Source organism: Dermacentor albipictus, chromosome 5, assembly GCF_038994185.2.
Source record: "Dermacentor albipictus isolate Rhodes 1998 colony chromosome 5, USDA_Dalb.pri_finalv2, whole genome shotgun sequence".
Lineage (NCBI taxonomy): Eukaryota > Metazoa > Arthropoda > Arachnida > Ixodida > Ixodidae > Dermacentor > Dermacentor albipictus.
In genome coordinates, this window is record NC_091825.1 from 116923097 (window position 1) to 116941884 (window position 18788).

Consider the following 18788-nt stretch of genomic DNA (forward strand, 5'->3'; position numbering starts at 1 on the left):
CTGACTGCTTGCGTCAAACGCTACGTGAAAGGATGCCGTGAATGCCAGCGCCGCAAGTCACCACCCTGCAAGCCTGCAGGCCTTCTACAACCCATCGACCCTCCGCGTACGCCGTTTGATCAAGTTGGAATGGACCTTCTTGGACCATTTCCCTTGTCTTCCTCCGGCAATAAGTGGATCATTGTCGCAACTGACTACTTGACGCGTTATGCTGAGACGAAGGCACTACCACGCGGGACAGCATCGGAAGTTGCCCAGTTTTTTATGCATCACATTGTGCTTCGGCACGGCGCACCGTCATTCATCATCACTGACCGAGGGACGGCATTTACGGCGAAGCTTCTGGATGACATCTTCAAGCTGAGCTACACGAGTCATCGAAAGGCCACTGCATACCACCCTCAGACTAATGGCTTGACAGAAAGACTCAACAAAACACTGGCCGACATGCTCGCTATGTACGTGGATGTGCAGCACAAGACGTGGGACGAAATCCTACCGTACGTAACGTTTGCGTACAACACTGCCACGCAGGAAACTACACGCTTCCCGCCATTCCGCCTCGTTTATGGTCGAGATGTCCAAACTATGCTAGACGCCATGATGCCATATGAAGATACCGACCAGCTCGACCAGTTAGCTCCTGACGTCGAGGAGTACATTCAGCGCGCCGAGGAAGCGCGTCAACTGGCCCGCGTGCACATAAGACAGCAGCAGTGTACCGATGCAATAAGGTACAATCTCCACCATAGACAAGTGACCTATGAGCCTGGTGACCAAGTTTGGGTTTGGACACCCATTAGACGGCGAGGCCTCAGCGAGAAACTCCTCAGCAAGTACTTCGGACCATACACAGTACTAAGGCGTGTAAGCGCCGTGAACTATGAAGTGATCCCAGATGGAGACCTGCCATCGTCCAAGCGCTGTTTACCACGCGCAGAGACTGTACATGTGGTCCGCCTCAAGCCGTATTTTACACGGTGAAGTGTACTAGTGAAACAACCTTTTTTTTTTTCGCTGTCGTTGCGTCTTCCTCCAACGAACTGTGAAGCGTTTTTTTTTTGTTTGTTTGTTCCCAACCGCAGAAGACACTTTTCCGTGTGCATTTCCGTATGTGTGCTAGCGCGTTCCCCCCCCCCCCCCCCCCGCATTTTTTTTGTCTTACCTAATTTGTGTAGTTTCCATGTACGTTTTGTGTTTGAGCATCGCGTCGATGCTCCGTTGGGAGGGGGAATAATGCCACCTGGTGTTTTGAGCCAGCGCTGCGTGCCCAGCAAAAACGGTGATTGAAGACGACGAAGTCAAGGATCTTGCGCCGGCTGGTGAACCGTCCTCCTTGTGTCTGACATTTTCGTGTCTGGCTGCTGATCCTGCTGCTTATTCTTGCCTTAGCGCGTGACAATATGTAATGTCCCGAGTAACTCACAAGCTCAATATTTGACTAGCGAACAAGCCATGTTTCCGAAGCGCACTTAACCTGTCGTGGAGTCTTGCTGTCCTTGCTTGTCTCGTAGTCTCAACGAACACAATGCATCCCAAGTCGTCAACTGCGCTATTCTGAACACCATTGTAAAACATCGGGGCCTCAACTAACGAAGCAAGTTATCCACAATGATGGTCAACTCACAGACACCGAACTCGGACCTGCGGTCGCATGCACGAGCCATGGCCTCCTACATTTCATCAATGCTTGCCTAGCCGCTCCGCAATGCGTAAGAGCCATTGTTACACCGCGGCGGCACCATATACCGTATGAACTGACTAGCCCAGCCACAAGTATTACTGGCACCAGATTACCAGTCATTTAACCACTGCTGTCACTAGAGCATGGACAACTATAGCTGGGCGCTACTACCGCCCCGTGCCCGATTCTTGCCTTCTGCGTGATGTGCGATCACGTGCCAGGAACGATAGTTGACGTGACCCGAACCATAAGCTGTGTTCAACTACACGGGAAAGTGGCGTCCTCTCAGTGACCCTCGGTTTGGGCGTCACTGGGCTGGTATTGGAAAAATGTAGGAGGTACGCTCTAAGTATGCTCGGGCATATTTCGGTACCGTCTGGAGTCTCTGAACGTGTCCTTAATATGCCTTGATGACTGCGTGTGTATGAACGGCTTGTTCTCGGCCAACTGCGATTTCTCGTGCCTGAGTGAAGGGGAACTTACATTCCAGTTCGAAACGATCCACAAAATGGCACTATCTATCTAGCAGACGTCTGCTGCAGTGCGTACACGCCTGTCGCCTGCAACACGTAGACGTGTTCGTGTTCATATTTTAGGGAAAAGTATGAATTGACGGCTGCTTGGACGCACCGTCTACACTTCCCTCCAGTGTCAATTACGCGATTTCCTTACAGTGGAAATGATAAAGCCATGAGCATGCATAGAAATCACTGCAACAAGTCAATAAAACACGCACTCGATCCTCGCCCGTATGCCCTTAGATATTTCACGTACAACTCAGATCGCAATGCCGGTGACGTCGCGCGTTTATTCAGCTTACGGAAAATCGCTCTGCAACGTACTGAATATATTTTTAAGCGATAAGTAGGTTAGAACTCAGACTAACTTAATTAAACGACGATTATAAATATTCGGGTATCGTTTAAAACGAGTGATGAGCTAAGCTGAAGAAATCGGATGGCGTTAAGACTTTTTTTTTTTTGTAAGGCAAAGCGATCAGCGTTGCTGCAACACTCAAACCGCTTACCGCCGTCGCTAAGCAACTTCGCTCCTACGCGGCCATCCGCGAGATCCTGCGGCTGCCACAGATGACGCCTTTGCATACAGAATTGCGTTTCGATTTATTAAACGGCAACGCAGTCGCCGCTTTGAGCAGCGGTGAATGCATGGGCTGCGTCAGCTGCGCGAACGTGCAGAACGCCTTCCACAGACAGGCACAGGCGTAATCGCGCGCACCGGCCCTGCAACAGCTGCGGGAGGCGGGCGCGCAGAAGACGACGCTCGGGTCGTGGCCTCCGCGATCAGCTCCGGCAACGGAACGGAGCTGATCGCGGAGGCCACGCTCGGGTAGTCGGGACGCCGTCGAACACCGCCATGTCGCCACATTCGTCATCCCGTCGCGTCTGATTGGCCCAAAACGCAGACGTGGCGGAACTGGACGAATTCGCCCGAACGTGAGTGCGCCGGATGCGCCGGAAGTGGCGCGGCCGACGCGCACAGTGACTTCCGGTTCGAGTCTCTGCGCGCTGGGGCGGCAACTAGCCACGGGTCACGGCGCGGGTTCACGGTCTTCGCACGGAGCCCATCAGGAAGAAGAGGTTCGTCCGCCTGGAGCCGACGAGGAACATGAAGGGCCGGTTAACGGCGAAATGAGTGATCTCGCCCATCCCGGGCCCGCCCCCGGGCACGTCGTCGTTCCCGGGCGCCGTGGACACCACGCCTTCTTCGTTCACGTCCAGAAAGGCGCCGTGGAAGACGTCCCACAGAGCGGGGGTACCGGTCTCGAAGATGCCCGAAAGGTTGGCCTGCTTCGTGAACAGCTCGCGGACGCCCATGGCGCCCAGGGCGTCGCGCAGCCTCAGGCTCTGCTGCACCACGAACTTGGGCAGCTTGAGCATCACGTTGGGCTTCTCGCGCAGGCCGTGCACCAGGTCCGACAGGAGGGCCGCGGTCAGGTTCTGCTCCAGCGCGCGCAGCCCGCCCATCTCGTCGGGGAGGACGAAGATCATCGAGGTCTTCCCGCCCTGGTGCGGCATCTCGAGCGCGGTGGCCTGCAGCTGGTCGCAGTGGGACACGGCGAACGAGTGCATCTGCGTCATCATGTCCACGCGCACCACGGTCTCGGCGTCCACGTAGAATTCGTCGGGCCCAGTGAACGCCGGCTGCGAGAGGTCAGCGCGCGGCCTATATATATTCAAGACTTCTATACGTCAATTATACTAGAGGTTCCATAAAAACAGGACGGGGAGAGGGAGGAGGCGACTAAGTACCATGGCCGTTCCTTTCAATAGGAAAAGAGCGCCTATGCAAGGCTTCTATGTCAATTATACAATTATACTAGCGGTTCCATAAAAAGAGGACGGGGAGATGGAGGAGGCGACTCAGTACCATGACCGCTCTTTTCAACAGGAAAAGAGCGTCATTTCATCATCATCTGCCGGGGTAGAGGGAGCCAGACTCGTTACAGGCGCAGGTGCCTTTACAGGTCACAGATAGAGGTTTGAATGAAAAGAACAAATATCGAGAAATTGAAGAGCCTAAAACAGACTTAGTAAAAGACGATTAGCTCAGGCCGGCCAGGCGCCCATTTGTCAACACCTCGTTTCAAGGGATATGCCGTAACCAGCGATACTATCTATAGACTAAGTCAGTAACGTTGGCCATAACCACCTGCCGTCCACGGCTGCATATGGTCACGTATGCTACAAGCTAAATCTACAAGCGCCGACAAAAGTGGTATACTCCACGCAGTCCACGCAGCGGAAGCCGGAGCGACGTCAAACTGCATCGCAACACCACCTACATTCGGCATCTGGGATCATGTCTGCAGATAATAAAGGGCACCCATTGGCTGTCTCGATCCCAGATACCGCCTGTAGATGGCGTCGCGATGCAGTGTGCCGCTGTTTCGGCTCCCGCTGCGTGGACTGCGTGGAGTATACCACTTTTGTCGGCACCTGTACATTCAAAGGAAACGGGCCGCAGTGCTGGGTGAACTGCACCGATCGTACACACCCGGCACATACTTTTGACGATTACCTGGAAGGGCGACTCCCAGGCGCCGCAGAAGTACGCGGCGCTGACGAGCGCCAGCGCCGTGCCGGGCCCGATGCTGTCGGCGGCCAGGAGCTCGGGCACCGCGTTGGCGGTGAGCCGGGCCACGCACTCGTTGGCCTCGGCGCGCACCTCGCGGTGGTGCTCGGCGAAGCCCACGGAGCGCACCGATCCTTCGCCGTACGTGTCTCGCAGGAAGGACAGGTAGCCCTCGAGCACGTGGTGCTGCCGGTCGGCGTACATGCGGTTGCTCACCTCGAAGGTGACCTTCAGCGCGCGCCTCGCGGACTGCGACAGCTGCGCGGCGAACTGGCCGTGGACCTGGTCGTCGTCGCGAACGTGAAGCGCCGACGCCAGCTCCTGCAGGTCGAGTTGCGGACGCTATAGCGTACATGGACGGTACGCGACGCTCGATGAATCTTTTATGCGAAGCATATTACTAGAGCTCAACCCAGCTGCTCAGGCGCGGCGGTGTCGCCTTCAATACCACGTGACACCATGACGTCACGACAGAGGAGAAACGGGGCTCCAACTCGCGCCGTCGCCTTCAAGGCTGACCACGTGACACCGTGACGTCACGACAGAGGAGAAACGGGGCTCCAACTCGCGCCGTCGCTCGCGGCGTCGCGGCGGTATATAAGCAGCTGCGCTTGCCTCTGCTAGACACTCACGAGGTGAGATGCCTCCTGGAGACAGAGCTTCTCGTTGGAATGACAAGCGAAGGTTGCGGCGTGCTACAGAGACTGTTTCTAGATGGCTTTGTTACGGCACAGCGACTACGCGCCCTGCATCGGACGCGGTGAGCGTCGAGCAACGCAGCGTTCGGCGCGACAGTGAAATGTGCGCCTGAGCAAGCGCCGCACGCCTGAGCCGACGCCGACGACACCGGCTTTTCTGCGGCACGAGCTCCTCAACGCTGTCGCATTAAAATAAAGGCTAGTATGCTTCGCATCCTGGGCTTAACCTTAGCTAAGCCACAGCCAGTTTTTTTTATGCGAGCCATTTTTTAGGTACGCGTATACATAGGTGCCCGTCTCGCCTCGTTTCCGGCGTCTTCAGTAAATATTGCGCGTCTTATGACGGTGGGATCGAACAAAGGACCCCCGGAAGAGAAGCCCGTTGCCCTAGCTACTAACGCGATAGCGTTAAGGGCCCTGCGTTGCAGAAAATCCGGCGTCGGCGTCCCGCGTCGACCATAGTTTTGGCAAAAGTCATTTCTAAACTCGCATATCCAACCCCGCAGGCCCTCCATGAAGCGCAAGGAAGTTACTGAATTGAATTTCTCAAGGTAAAATACGTCAGAAAAAATCGTAAAGTATGACTTACACACAAACTGCAGACGTGATAGGATCGGAGTGTATTTGAATATACGAGAAAACTATTTTCTGACGCGGAGACTCAAAACACAAACCCCTTTTCCAGCGTTTTTACCCTTCGTAGAGCGGTCATGGCCTCCGAGATTGGCGAACGCCGGCGCGCGCAAATCTCAAAGGCCATAAAGCGGCGCGCCGGATTCCTTGCAACACCTCCAGATGGCGCTCGGCTCCGCCGCATCGCGGCCCACGCAGGAGGCCGCGTTTCAACCACAAAGCTCGTTTTCGTGCATAGCGTTCGCCGCCAGCGTTTCCAGGCAAACATCACGGTTACTTCCATGATTGTATTGCGCTTAGTGTTACACTGACAAACATAGGGGACAAGACGCCGACGTTCGTCAGTGTAACACAAAGCGCAGTACAATCATGAACGTCCACCGACTAGCCCCGTTCATTACTCAACTAAATATTATGGTTACATGAGCTGCAATTGCCGGGAAGCGTGAGACACAGTCAGGGATCCTCCAAATTTTCATGCCACGGACTTGTGCATAAGGCCAACTAGCGCTGTGACACTATTACAAAATGAGCGCTTGTGCGCGCGCCACAAACACAGGAATGGAATGCGCGAATTGAACAACCTTCGTGACCTGCACACGTCAAAACGAAAAAAGGAAAAGCTTGTAAGGCGTTTGTTCGCCGGAGTACCATAGACCAGTGGTCATGTCATCATCTGCCACAGTTACACAAACGCCCGTCTTACACAAACGTGTTACACAAATGCACCTCGATATCCGGAGTTGGGGATCCCGTCGAGACGCACGCGCGTCCCGACGTCATAACACAGCAGGCAGTCATCACGTGGGAGCAGGACGTCGCGACGTTTTGGTACACACTGGCTCGCGCGGTCTTCTACACTGCTGTCCAATGCTCGCCCCGATGCAGCAGCATACAGCAGACCAGCGTGCGCGAGCCGGAGCGAATGAGAGAACGACGCGATGCCCTGCTCTCACGTGACCACCTACCGCGGTCACGCTCTCCGACTTCGCAACGCCGTACAGCTCCCGAGATACTAAACCAAATCTGGATCACTGAAAGTTGCTTTAATAGTAAATCATTTAGGGCACTGCGAGTATGGCCACGACCTTCGACGTCCAGGACCTTGCATTAGCGCAAAAGAAAATGAAAAGTCGCGACTGTCATGTTCAGGGTGGCATACCTTGGCCGTGCGGAAGCGGGCGCCCGCCAGGGTCATGGACAGCGCGGCGGCCACTGCCAAGGGCGAGAATACCAGGTTGCCCGGGGCCACAGTGGCAGTGGCCACACCGTCCTTGCGGCCGCCGTTGTCGGTGCTGATGCCAGGTTGGCCGCCAGCATTACCGGCGGCAAGCGACAGCTGCCGGTAGAGGTCCACGGCGAAGCCCAATATCGAATGGTCGAGGGAGCGCGAATGCACGGCTGCCGCGGGGGCGGTCAAGTCGGCGACGGCGCGCGAAGGCGGCTGATCCCGGTCCGGCGGCTGGTTGCGCAGCGCACGGGAGCCGTACGAGCAGAGGTTGTGGAAGAACTGGCGCATCGCGAAGCTATGGCCGTCAAGAGCTCCTTCGGCTTCTTTCCTTCCGGGCTCGCGCTGGCGCGTGGCCCGTTCGCGTGCTTGCCAGCTGTCAATTCAGCTCCGTCTTCTTTCCTTTTCTTTTTCGGTTCCTTAACGTGTGTTTCATTTCTGAGCACACATTGTTTCTTTTGTTGCTGCTTGTCACAATATATGTATGTCTATCTGCTTGTTTTCTTTACTCTGTGATATTTCTGTTTCATTGTTGTTGTTTTTTATATATCTATAGAGACAATTTAGATTGTTCAATGATTATCTTATGTTACCTATTGTATATTGTTGCTGTTTCTCTACTTTTATTATGACTGCGTGCTGAACTGTATCTCGGAGCAAAAACCTCCGTCAGGCTTTATAGACTTTTGCTTTTGCTTCGATGTCTGTTGATGTACAGAAAGGAAGAAATCAATAAACAAACAAACAACAAAGATGCGAGTATGAACACACCCAGTACATCTCGGCGAAGAACTACTGCGGCGTAGTGGGTTGCGAAACCTCATACAGTAGGTTGGAAGGCCTGGCCAAGCTCTCGCTCTTCGGCGTCCCTAAAGATGAAGAAAGGTGCCGGTTGTTTGTGCGCCATCTTCACTTCACCGATCGACCTTTTGGAAGCCACCGACCCCATTTGCGAGGTGCACTTTGATGCAAAGTACATACTGATACATTATGTGCATATCACGGAAGGCCAGGAAGTATCTACACAGCGTGAAAAGCTTGTGCTTCGATCTGATGCGCTACTCACAATCTCTTGCAGTATTTTCTGAAGTATCGCTACGAACAGCCTATATACGACGGAAATTGCGGTTGTACACGGGAAGCCCGTCAAGGGGGCGAGGTGTTCTATACCGTAATAATAAAAATTTTGTTAGCAGTGACAGCCCACAATGAGATCGGCCTCCTCCTCATTATTGATATTATACCCCGGATCCTCGCAATACAGAAAACATAGCGCAGTAAGGACAAAGTACAAATCGAGTCAGGACAAGCGCCGAAGGGAGTAAGTTTGGGCGTGTTATTCGTCGTAACACAGAAAACAGCGCAGTAAGGACGAAGGACAAGTCGACACAGGACAGCGCTTGCCCTGTCTCGACTTGCTCTTATTACGATGAATAACGAACAGGCCCAAACTTATTCCCATAATGGATCCGTTCGTCCCTTTGATCTGCGAGAGAGAGAGAGAGCCCGCGCACGATTGCAGGGAGTTAGAGACACTATAAGAGGGACATCTGTCTGTCATTACATTGACAGTTTAACGGGGTCTCGGAAACCGGGGCTGGTTTGCTTGCCTCCGAACTCGCAACTTTCTTTCCCAGTGACCCGAGAGAAAGTTGTGATTTGAAAAAGAAACAAACGAAAAACTGAGCAAAAATAAGCCTCGTTCACAAACCGGGAGAAAAGCACACCGTACGCAAACGGCACCCCGAGCCCGAAGAGAAAGGATACTTCACGGTCACAAGCAGCATCGCGCCATGCCGCATGGCCATGCATCGCCCGATGAAGCGTCCTTGCCGTCCAATTGGATCAGAACACAAGCGGCATCTCGCCGAAGCAACGAGCCGAAGAAACAGACGAGCACCTGGCGCTCGGTCTGTGGCAACAATTCAGTTTGAAGGTTTATGCCTGTCAACAGCCTTGCATTTCTGTACGACAGGGGTGCGACTTCATGGGCGAATGCAGTATTTTGCTGGCTTGTCGGGTCACCCTGTCTTGCGTGCCATTTCTACGCACCATCAGCCTTGCCTTTCCGTGTGATCCGGGCAGTATATTGCCAACGATTTCAGCAATGCCGATGGCTTCGCGCGCTCTCCGCTTTGCGCCAAGTAGGCTGTGCGCATGCGCCACAAGCAGCACTGCCAGGCAGCGGCAACTTCAGAGACGTCGCATCTACAGGCGGTAAGCATAGAGAAAAAAAATTCATTTCTTTCTCTATGCGGTAAGGGTGGCCCTTCCGAGAAGAAAGGCGTAGAAGAAGGGGCACTCCAAAGGGTGTAACCTGTTCTATGCTGATAACGCCCGTGCCGTTCGTTACTGGAAAGTACCGGGCTCGCAGCGTTAAAGAAAGGAAACGCATCAAGGCAGATAACGATTATTGTTGTGTGGCAGAAGGCGCAAGCCAAAGGGTGTAACTATGCCTAAGGTGTGGTCATGCACAGAATGAAAGCCCATGGATACACCTTGCAGAATGTTCGTAACTGGTTCGAGCCGAGCGCTGTACTTCGCTACAATGTGCAAACAGACAATGAAAGATGAGCTTGTTGCGCAGTAGAGGATGTCAGCTTGTTGTCTAGTTGCAGCGTTCGAGGATGATTCCGTTGACGCGAGCTCCTTGAGTGCTTTGACTATGGCCTATGGCCTTCGACTATGAAAGCTTGCATGGCTCTGGTCAAATCCGGACTTCAATTCTAAGAAAGGAGAAAGGGACTCATCTCAGCCTGCTGCGTCATCGGAGCTCACTCTGGCGGTGTCCCTTCCATGGAGTCGACATCAGCTACTGTCCGGTGATGAAAGCTTGCGTCACTCTGGTCAAATGCTACACCGTTGTCACATGTCACACCAGAATCTTCAAGGGCGCAGTTGGATAACGCTTCGTCAGACAACCGCTGACGCTTGAAGAAGCGTTGGATGTCCATAATTCGGGACCGCACGAGACAAAGCTGGCTATGGAGTTTCTCGTGGTTGATAGTGTTAGAAAATATATTGATTGGAAAAACTGTTGAACGCATACGCTGAAAACATAAATTGGCTATATATACAACGAAAACTTATATACAGGATAAATGCACGCTCACAGCTTCATACACCTTGCTCGATCTTGCTCATATATCCACACAGTCGAGCAACCGCATTGTCCAAATTTCCAGGGGGGCGCAGCCGCCCCATCTTGCCCCCCATTCGGACGCCCATGGAAATGTACAAAATATGCACCTGGTTTCTAGTTCCCAACTTTTGCAATCTCCAAGCTTTTAAAGTTTCTGGGCGGAAGATTAGGGGAATGTCAGTGCATGCAATGTTGGAATTATACAGGGCTCTTTTTCTGGGCTTCTTGAGATATTTTTCCGTACTGACCAAAACTCGCCAGATATATCTTCGTGCTCTACAAGCTATTCACGCTCGGGCTCTCAGGGTTTGTCTTGGTTTGCCAAAATGCACATCGACAGTAGCGACTATTTCGATCGCCCGGGATCAACCCATACACACACAAATTGCGGTAGAAGTGTCAAGAGTGCACATTAGACACTTTGCCCATGCCCGTTCCCACCATCTGGCAACACTACAGTCAGAAAGGCCGCAGGCATCATTTTGTACTACGATTTCGTATTATTACACCTGCCTTCCATCAGGCTTCACCCCCGCAACTAAGCCATGGATTCCTCCGTGGTGTTTGGCTCGACCTGCAGTGCACTTCACCGTAGCAGGAATCAGGAAAAAATCTGAGCTGTCATCACCTGCTCTTAAACAACTAACTCTGCTCCTTTTGCACAAGAGGTACGTCGACCACGTACATATTTATACTGATGGATTGGCAACTCTCCAATGTTCGTCTGGTGCCGTGGTTTTCCCAGCAAAAGCCATCACCATCAGTTTCAAGACATGTCACCCAACGACATCGATGGCTGCGTAACTTGCAGCTCTTCGCACCGCACTTCGTCTCGTCAGCCAAGAAGAACCTCGAAGAAAGTCAATATTCAGGGACTTGAAGGCAGCACTGCAGTGTGGACCACACGAGCAACTGGCATTCGATATTAGAGAACTAATCCATACCTTGACTGAGAAAGGACACCACATGACATTTCAGTGGCTTCTAAGTCACTGCGGTGTCATAGGGAACGAACACGCCGGTAACGCTGCTCGGTCAGCTCTTCAAGGCGACGAAGTGGAGCCAATACCATTATCAAGGACAGATGCCGCTAGAAAACTTCGAATGCTCAGCCGTGATATCACATTCTTCTTGTGGAATGCAGGAAGTTTTCGAAACAACCGGCTGCACGACCTAGACTGCTCTCTACGCCTTTGCATTCCAGCTGGGCGTAGCTACCCTACTTTGTCGAATATGGCTAAGGGTGGCCTTCACCAAGTCTTTTGCTTTCCGAATCGGATGGGCCGACGACGCCTCGTGTGATGACTGTGGTAACGAGGAGACTTTTTGACGCCTTCTCTGTGACTGTCCTCGCTACAATTTACAGAGACGATCGCTCGCAATCGCGATAGCGCGCTTTGACCGAAGACCTCTAAGAGAGGAACTTATATTAAAATGCCGCCATCGCAGCAGAGGGCGACGAGAGCACTGTTGCAGTTTTTAAAGGCAATAGAATTGGACAAGCGGCTGTAGCCTGAACAGATGTTTATAGTGCTGCGAGTGCTACTGTGCTGTGCAGTGACAGTATGCGGCGACAGTATCCGAGTGTGATTGTATGTCTATGCTCCTTTCATTGTTTTCTCTACTTTGTTATCACTCTACCTCCCCCTCCCCTCTCCCCAGCACGCAAAATATTCTGAAAATTGGTTGGTGTCAATTTTAGCCATATTGATGCCCAAGCTATATAGGAAAGCAGTAGCTTTGCAAATGTCAAAACGGGTAAGTTTTTATTGCACAGGGAGAATTTGCCATTATGCATTGCAGCACGCACCTGGTTCGTACGTTACTGCATTATTTTGACTCGTGAAGCAATGGTTGTCAGGCCAGGGAGCATGCAGAAGCATCCTCATACTTGATATTGCATTTGATCAGCTTTTCAGTGCAAGCAGTGTGTGTCCAACTGGTGCTGCATGCAGCCTCCATGTGCTTTGCTCAGTTCCTGTACAGTGTTGTGCGGTAACTTGTAATGTTGCACAATATTGTACAGTAATGATAAGGACACTTGCACAGGCAGTGATCAAAATGTAAGAGATTAGACTGCTTGTCAAGCTTCAGTTGAAGGTCAGCCTGAAATCGAGTGCACGTGCTTGTACAAGTGAAACCCCCACACGACGGGAAGTATTTTTCGTAATAATATTTACATATACTGTCAAAACTCTCGTAGATTAAGGTAACACATGATGGGGAAAATAGAGTGGCACTTAATATTAGTCAAACACAATTATCAAATTAACATGCACTCATTAACTTCTACCATTTGAGACATCATTAAAAAAGCCAAGACATTGGATTGGAAAATTATACAAGCAGAGAAAAGCTTCTGTCATTTAAAAGTTATGTTGCCCAGTCAACCAAAGCGCAAATTCTGCATTGTTTTATTGAAGAAGTACTCGGAGCAGTGGAGCCTAGCTTCGACAAAACCTCCAGTCAAAGTTTTGTTTTACAGACTCCACAATCTGCCAAAAATTGTAAGATCTGACAAATAGTTCGGTCATTTAATACTGTGCATGACTCTGCTAGTAGAATTACAACAGAAATATTTAACAATCCATAGAAAAAGTGTCGATCAAATTCACTGATTTCTACAAGCATGGTAACGAAAGCATTGAGACATCCAAAGCGGAAAAAATGTATTAATTTATACTGCTTTCAAATATACTGATTTGTCAGTATGACTTGCACAAAATTTACGCAACAATGGAAGTTCTCATCAACTCACCAAGCATCACTGGAGCTAGCATTTATGCTGACAGCTTCAGTGCAGTTTGGCAATTCAAACCAGTAACAAAAGCACTGCATTCACGAAGCCTAATGTGTGAAGATCCCTGTCCACTGGGCGTAGGCATATGGTCATAATGACCTTGCAGATAGCAATGCTCACTCTTTCTCGTCACCTGTCACTCCTCCCCTTTCCCTTCCCTCTGACCCCTACTCTATAATTACTGCCCAAAAATTGCGCTAAGATCAACTAAGGAATGAAATAAGTGCTCTTCTTAATTAGCAGGACATTGATCTGTCTACCAGCCATGCTTCAATCACGCAGCAATGATAAAAAAAATGCAGGCTTTTGCTTTCAACAGGTGGGGACAGCATGTGTAAGCAGTAGAACCCTTACTCAGATTATCCATATTTGTTAGCATCCCAAGTTGTTAATGCCTATGGCTTTGAAAAGCCCAACGCAAGGTCTTTGTGGAGGTTGCTTTCCATTTCTAGGAAGATGTAACATTTCAAGCACCTTTGCTTTTGTGCTAAGGAAAGTAAGCCAGAAAAGTAACCTACACATTCATGACTGCGATACAAACACCTAGTGGATTTCCTTGTTCAGTGAGAAAGCCACTGTCACTGTTTTATTGCACCAGCCTCTATCGTAGTGCTTGGTGAATGGTTGCAGATTGTTTAAAATAAGCTGTGGACCAAATATACTTTGCACAACAGTATGGCACAGTTCATTAAAGGTAGGAGTGTGATAAGTAATTATTGAGTAAATAAGAAGTATTATATTCTATGGTGGCTTTTTCTTGTCCTTGAATACCCGCAAAATGTCACAGGGTGGATAGAACATGAAAGACAAAGTGGACTACAGAGGGGGTGTGATGAAGGAAAGTGGCCCCACTAGTGAAATGCTCTGAACACGTTTATGCATACTACAACGGTGCTCTTAAACATAGATAAGCACAACACAACAATCAAATATCTGGCTCATCAATGAATTCTAATTTTATTCGTTCTTGAGCCACAACTGCTTGTCATCTCGTCCAGGGAAACATACAACAGCACATTCACGCATTTCAACAGATTTAGCTAGCATGCGTACGCTAACACTCTTACACGCTAACACACTGTAGGCCTGTTGACAGCCGCCCTATGCACATCAAGAAAAGTTCAGCATCATTTCTTTTTTTTTCTTGCTTGCTGACTTCAACAACATTTAGCGGGACACAAAGAACAAACTCACAGCCTTTTCACCCTAACTCTCGTCCTTTGCTTCAGCAGCTTCCTTTTCAGCCTCAGTAAGCGCAGCCCGCCGATTCCTCCACGCCTTCATGTAGACTTTTGGGTGCACGCTTGTGTATCCTGCCAAACCTAAAAGCATGCCTGCTCCCGGACTCGTCTTGGCTCCCTGCCCGAACCAGTAGTTCAGCCGGTCAAAGTTGATGGCCACCAACTTCTCGTTACGCTCGTTCGGCATCGGGTCAAAGGAACCGAGCTGCTCAATGGTGTCCGTGTCCCGGGGCCGTCGCCGCAGTCGTGCTGCCACGAGGTGGTAGAAAGGTCGATTTGCACAGCCTTTCAGCAGCAGTTGGATGCGTACTCTTGGGGCACCCTGGGCTACGCCTTTCAGAAAAACACAAATGATGATGATCGGTAATGGCACAGCCACAAACACCTATTCTGTTAAGAAAACACTGAGAATTTTTTACTGAAAGCAGGTGAGTTCGCAGGTGAGCTCGACTAATGGAGCAGAAGCTGCTTGTCGAGGCACCATCGGGATCTGGGCACTTGGCGGCACATTGCAAGCACTGTGACAATTAATGCATGCAGCTCTTCAATAAGACTCAAGTGATTACTTCTAGCACAGATCAGAGAGAGCTGAAATACTCGAGGCCTTCCTTATTCATCGGCAAAAACAGGCTTGCGTCAGCAAACCTAATGTATCTTTGACGGCAAAAGAAATAAAGTTCTTGCACAATAAGGTGCCATGGCGCATGCGCTTTAGGGATGGATCATGTAGCACGTGTCTTTTTGCGTATATATTTGTGTCCTCCTGAGAATAAAGCCAGTTGATGTCTAGCGTTCAGTGTGCCCTTTTTTATGTTCCTGTCCGTGTCTTTTACGCACTAGTGAGATGTCCCCTTGTACGAATAACAACCAACTAGCCCAGCTTTCTGCCTTAAATCACATGTACAGTCTCTTCACAGATCAAACAGACTGGCATTAAATGTGGTCAGCTGTCTCAGGAGCTTCATTAATAATAATAGCCATAGCAAAAGACATAGAAATGTATAAGAAAAATGTGTATGCTCTCTCAATGTCAGTACTTGTTTAAGGAACCAAAATTGTGTCCAGAGGTATGCAAGACATGCCTAATAGTAATGCCAGCAATGTGCTCTTGATGCAAACGCCAGCAACTTAACCAAATGCAGCATGATCAATCATGAGTAGAATGGGTTGAGTATCACTTCAAGACGGCAGGCCCTGGTTTCCGAATATAGAAACTTGGGCACCGTGTTTACAGGAATTATTGAGTTTTAGAAGAGTAGCTGTCAATAAGCTCCATGCATTGATTTTCAACACAATAAAGGTCCTATGATGGAGCAATCGAATCCTTCACAACCAGTTTCTCGTTCCTACTGCAGATCGGCCTTTAACATCAACGCACGCTCGTCAAGTCAGCAGCCACAGAGCCCAAGTTCAAGGTGATGTCGATTTAGAGAACTTCTAAGCGGTCCTGACTCTTAAACTCGGGTAGGAGGCTCGGCGACATACGAGTAGTTCAACTCCCCAAGGCGGTTCGACAGTTTCCTCTAGCCAATAAAGTGCTTTCACGAGTTACTAGGCGATTTTTGCAATCTGGACGACGCTGCCGCGCAAGAAGACGACGGGTCATGCCCTCACAGCTGCCTCGTGCATCAGTTTCAGATCGAGTAACTACTGATCGAGCACTTTTGATCGCGATCGAGCCCTATCCGGATCGAATTTCTCGGTTGCGACTGGTTTCTTTGCGTAACCTGATCAATCGCGGTCGAGAATTACGGCAGGCAAAGACGTGCATTGAGGTCCTTGGGAAGCTAAGAAGCTTTAGTGACAGATCGGCAAAGTCATGCATGTGAACTTTGACTGCTTTGGTTAAAACGAGACATTAAGTAAGTCGCTGCAATCTAAACGATCGTAACAGTGCTAGTCTCGCCCAAACTACGGATCGGCAGTCAAGAAAGCGTGAACGCCGACTTCGGAAACGTTTCACCATGCTTCAGAAACGCGCTTAGACAGATGTCGTCCGGAGTCGCCGCATACAAAAGAATTAATACAAGAAGTATCGAAGAAACCTCAGACTGCAGGCGCGGAGTTGCTTGTACTTTCAAAGGTAACCCGTGAAACTAGCAGAAATCACTCGATAGCGTGGTGCGAGCAGGTAGCTTGCTAAGAGTTTGTATTCACCAACGGTCACCGATAGTACAGAACATGCCGTATGAAATGCATATACTCACCTGCCATGATACTGGATGTTTCTACAAAGGGTTAAAAACAAGAAATGTGGTATATTAATACTTCCAGCAACACACTTTGCAACCACTAGCCACCGCCATGTGCTAGCGCGCCGCGCAGCTAGCGACACTAGCGGCAAAGCCAAGTTGGCAAAGCGGTATCGACGGTATATACATAGATAGACAATGCATAAAATAAAAAACATTTACCATTTCAGGCAAGAAATAATACGAACCTGTTGCCTCCAAAGTATTATCCTATAGAGTGTCAATAATTTATAAACCTTAACGTTCAAGTTTCGGTTTCGAAAGCCTTGTCGATACAGGAATACCGAGCCCCGCCCACTCTCGTGCTTGAAAGCAGAAGCAATTCACGGCGCATGTATTGCGAAAATGCGCCGTAGTATGGCTGAAGTGAAAAGTTCGGTAACAAGGGCGCAGAGGTCCTTGCACGTTACGCCTGACCAAGGATCACTGGAGAAGTATAACTTGGAAGGTACAGATGCGCCACTGTTTCCTAGTGCTAAAGCTCGAGCGAAAGCCCTGCCATACAGCCAATCCCAAGGTAGATGTAGATGTGGACCTTTGGATTTGGTGGCACATACCAATGCCTCACGTACCCACTCTTGGGTATTGGCCGACGACTGGGTAGTTCCATTGCAAACTTGACCTGCGCGTAACTCGACTACTCGCACCACCTCGCACCGGGCATTTTCTCAAGCGACCTGCCACTGAAGATGCGCTTGTCTCGCCACCCTTGGTTGCAATGACAATGAAATTCATGTGCTATTCTCTGCGCAAATAAAGGATAAAGTTTGTAAAAGTAATTCAGTTCCACATGCACTTAAGCTTATTCGGACGGGGAAAAACATATGGACAATTAAGCTGTCGCATTAAGACTGTCTGAAGATATAGCTCGAGCAGTGAAATAGTGACACAAACACTGCTTTCACATAAAAACCCCTTCCCTTTTTCTTGAGAAGCGCTGCCCATACACTATAATGCATGGGGTCATGTCTTTATAAAATAGCTGTTCCGTGAGCCTTCACGTGCATATATAGTTTAATTATGCAGGCAAAAGAATGTTGAGGAATTAGGCAGGTGCTCATTTACACTGCTTAAAAACTTTCTTTCCGCCAGTTTAGTTTTTATGCCGCGGCGGTGTCCTAGCGGTAGGGCCGCCTCTCGTACGCGCGAGGTACCGAGTTCAAATCTACCGTTTTTTTTTTTATGGGTAGAGATGTACTTTAGCTGGCCTGGTTCTCTGGCCTGGTGCTCGGCTTCTGTGGTTCACATCTCGAAAGGGGCCCCAATAGAGACTTCGTGCGAGAGGTATGGTCCCTGAGCGTCTCTTGTCCAACCAGACGGCATTGTATAAGGGGAAGCCCTGTGGCAGGCTCGTCCGACACGTACCTACCAGTACAAAAGGTACAAGCGCGCTCCCAACCTGGTGCCCGGCCATCATGGCACCTCAACGCTTGGAAAGGGGCGTTTGTTCCTAACTCGAAGGCGTCCCCACCTCAATAAGTGCATTTCGGGCGCCATATGGGGAAATTGTCGCCATGGGCTCCCGTCCAAACCTCCTCCTTGTGTTCACGAGGGTAAAGGTTTCGAGGGGGATTCAGGGCGCAGGCTCCTTTTTCCAAGCGTATCGCCCATTAAGAAAGCCGAACGCCAGGCAGGGCTACACTTGTCCCCATTCAAGCCAGTGGGCGCCCGGCAGCAGTGGGAATCGAACCCACAAACTCCCGCATCCGAAGCGGGCACTCTAAACTAGGCCACGGCTGTGGAACACCTGGGTCACCCGATACGATTTATTGTAGCTAGTATAGCATCTATGGAGAACTTAGCATAAATAGAAAATACTGTAAAAAAAAAGTCATTTTTATTGCACCATAAACTGTGCTGGTGCCGAAATTTTGCACATCACTGCACCGTTTGCTAAATAACTTGTCAGGTAAAGCACTTGCCGATCCAAAAGATGAAAAAACCAGCTTGGTGACAGCGAACAAATTCGCCCAGCATTCAACAACAGTCAGCAAGGAAGTCAAGAAATGAGCACAAG

At 50.1% G+C, this 18788-nt stretch overlaps 2 protein-coding genes across 2 annotated transcripts; both read right to left on the reverse strand.

The window, feature by feature from the left end:
• Nucleotides 1-2761: 2761 nt before the first annotated feature.
• LOC135916123 (ipis-1-like) lies at nucleotides 2762-7729 on the reverse strand. The gene is made up of 3 exons (XM_065449373.1): nucleotides 7271-7729; nucleotides 4724-5098; nucleotides 2762-3846 (listed from the first exon to the last, which is right to left on the reverse strand). The coding sequence occupies exons 1-3, from the start codon at nucleotides 7625-7627 to the stop codon at nucleotides 3247-3249; spliced, it is 1332 nt and encodes a 443-aa protein (XP_065305445.1). The 5' UTR covers nucleotides 7628-7729; the 3' UTR covers nucleotides 2762-3246.
• Nucleotides 7730-14133: 6404 nt separating this feature from the next.
• mRpS16 (mitochondrial ribosomal protein S16) lies at nucleotides 14134-16859 on the reverse strand. Its single transcript, XM_065449374.1, has 2 exons — nucleotides 16727-16859; nucleotides 14134-14852 (listed from the first exon to the last, which is right to left on the reverse strand). Exons 1-2 carry the CDS (start codon nucleotides 16731-16733, stop codon nucleotides 14485-14487), a joined length of 375 nt encoding a protein of 124 aa, XP_065305446.1. The 5' UTR covers nucleotides 16734-16859; the 3' UTR covers nucleotides 14134-14484.
• Between the last annotated feature and the right edge of the window lie 1929 nt (nucleotides 16860-18788).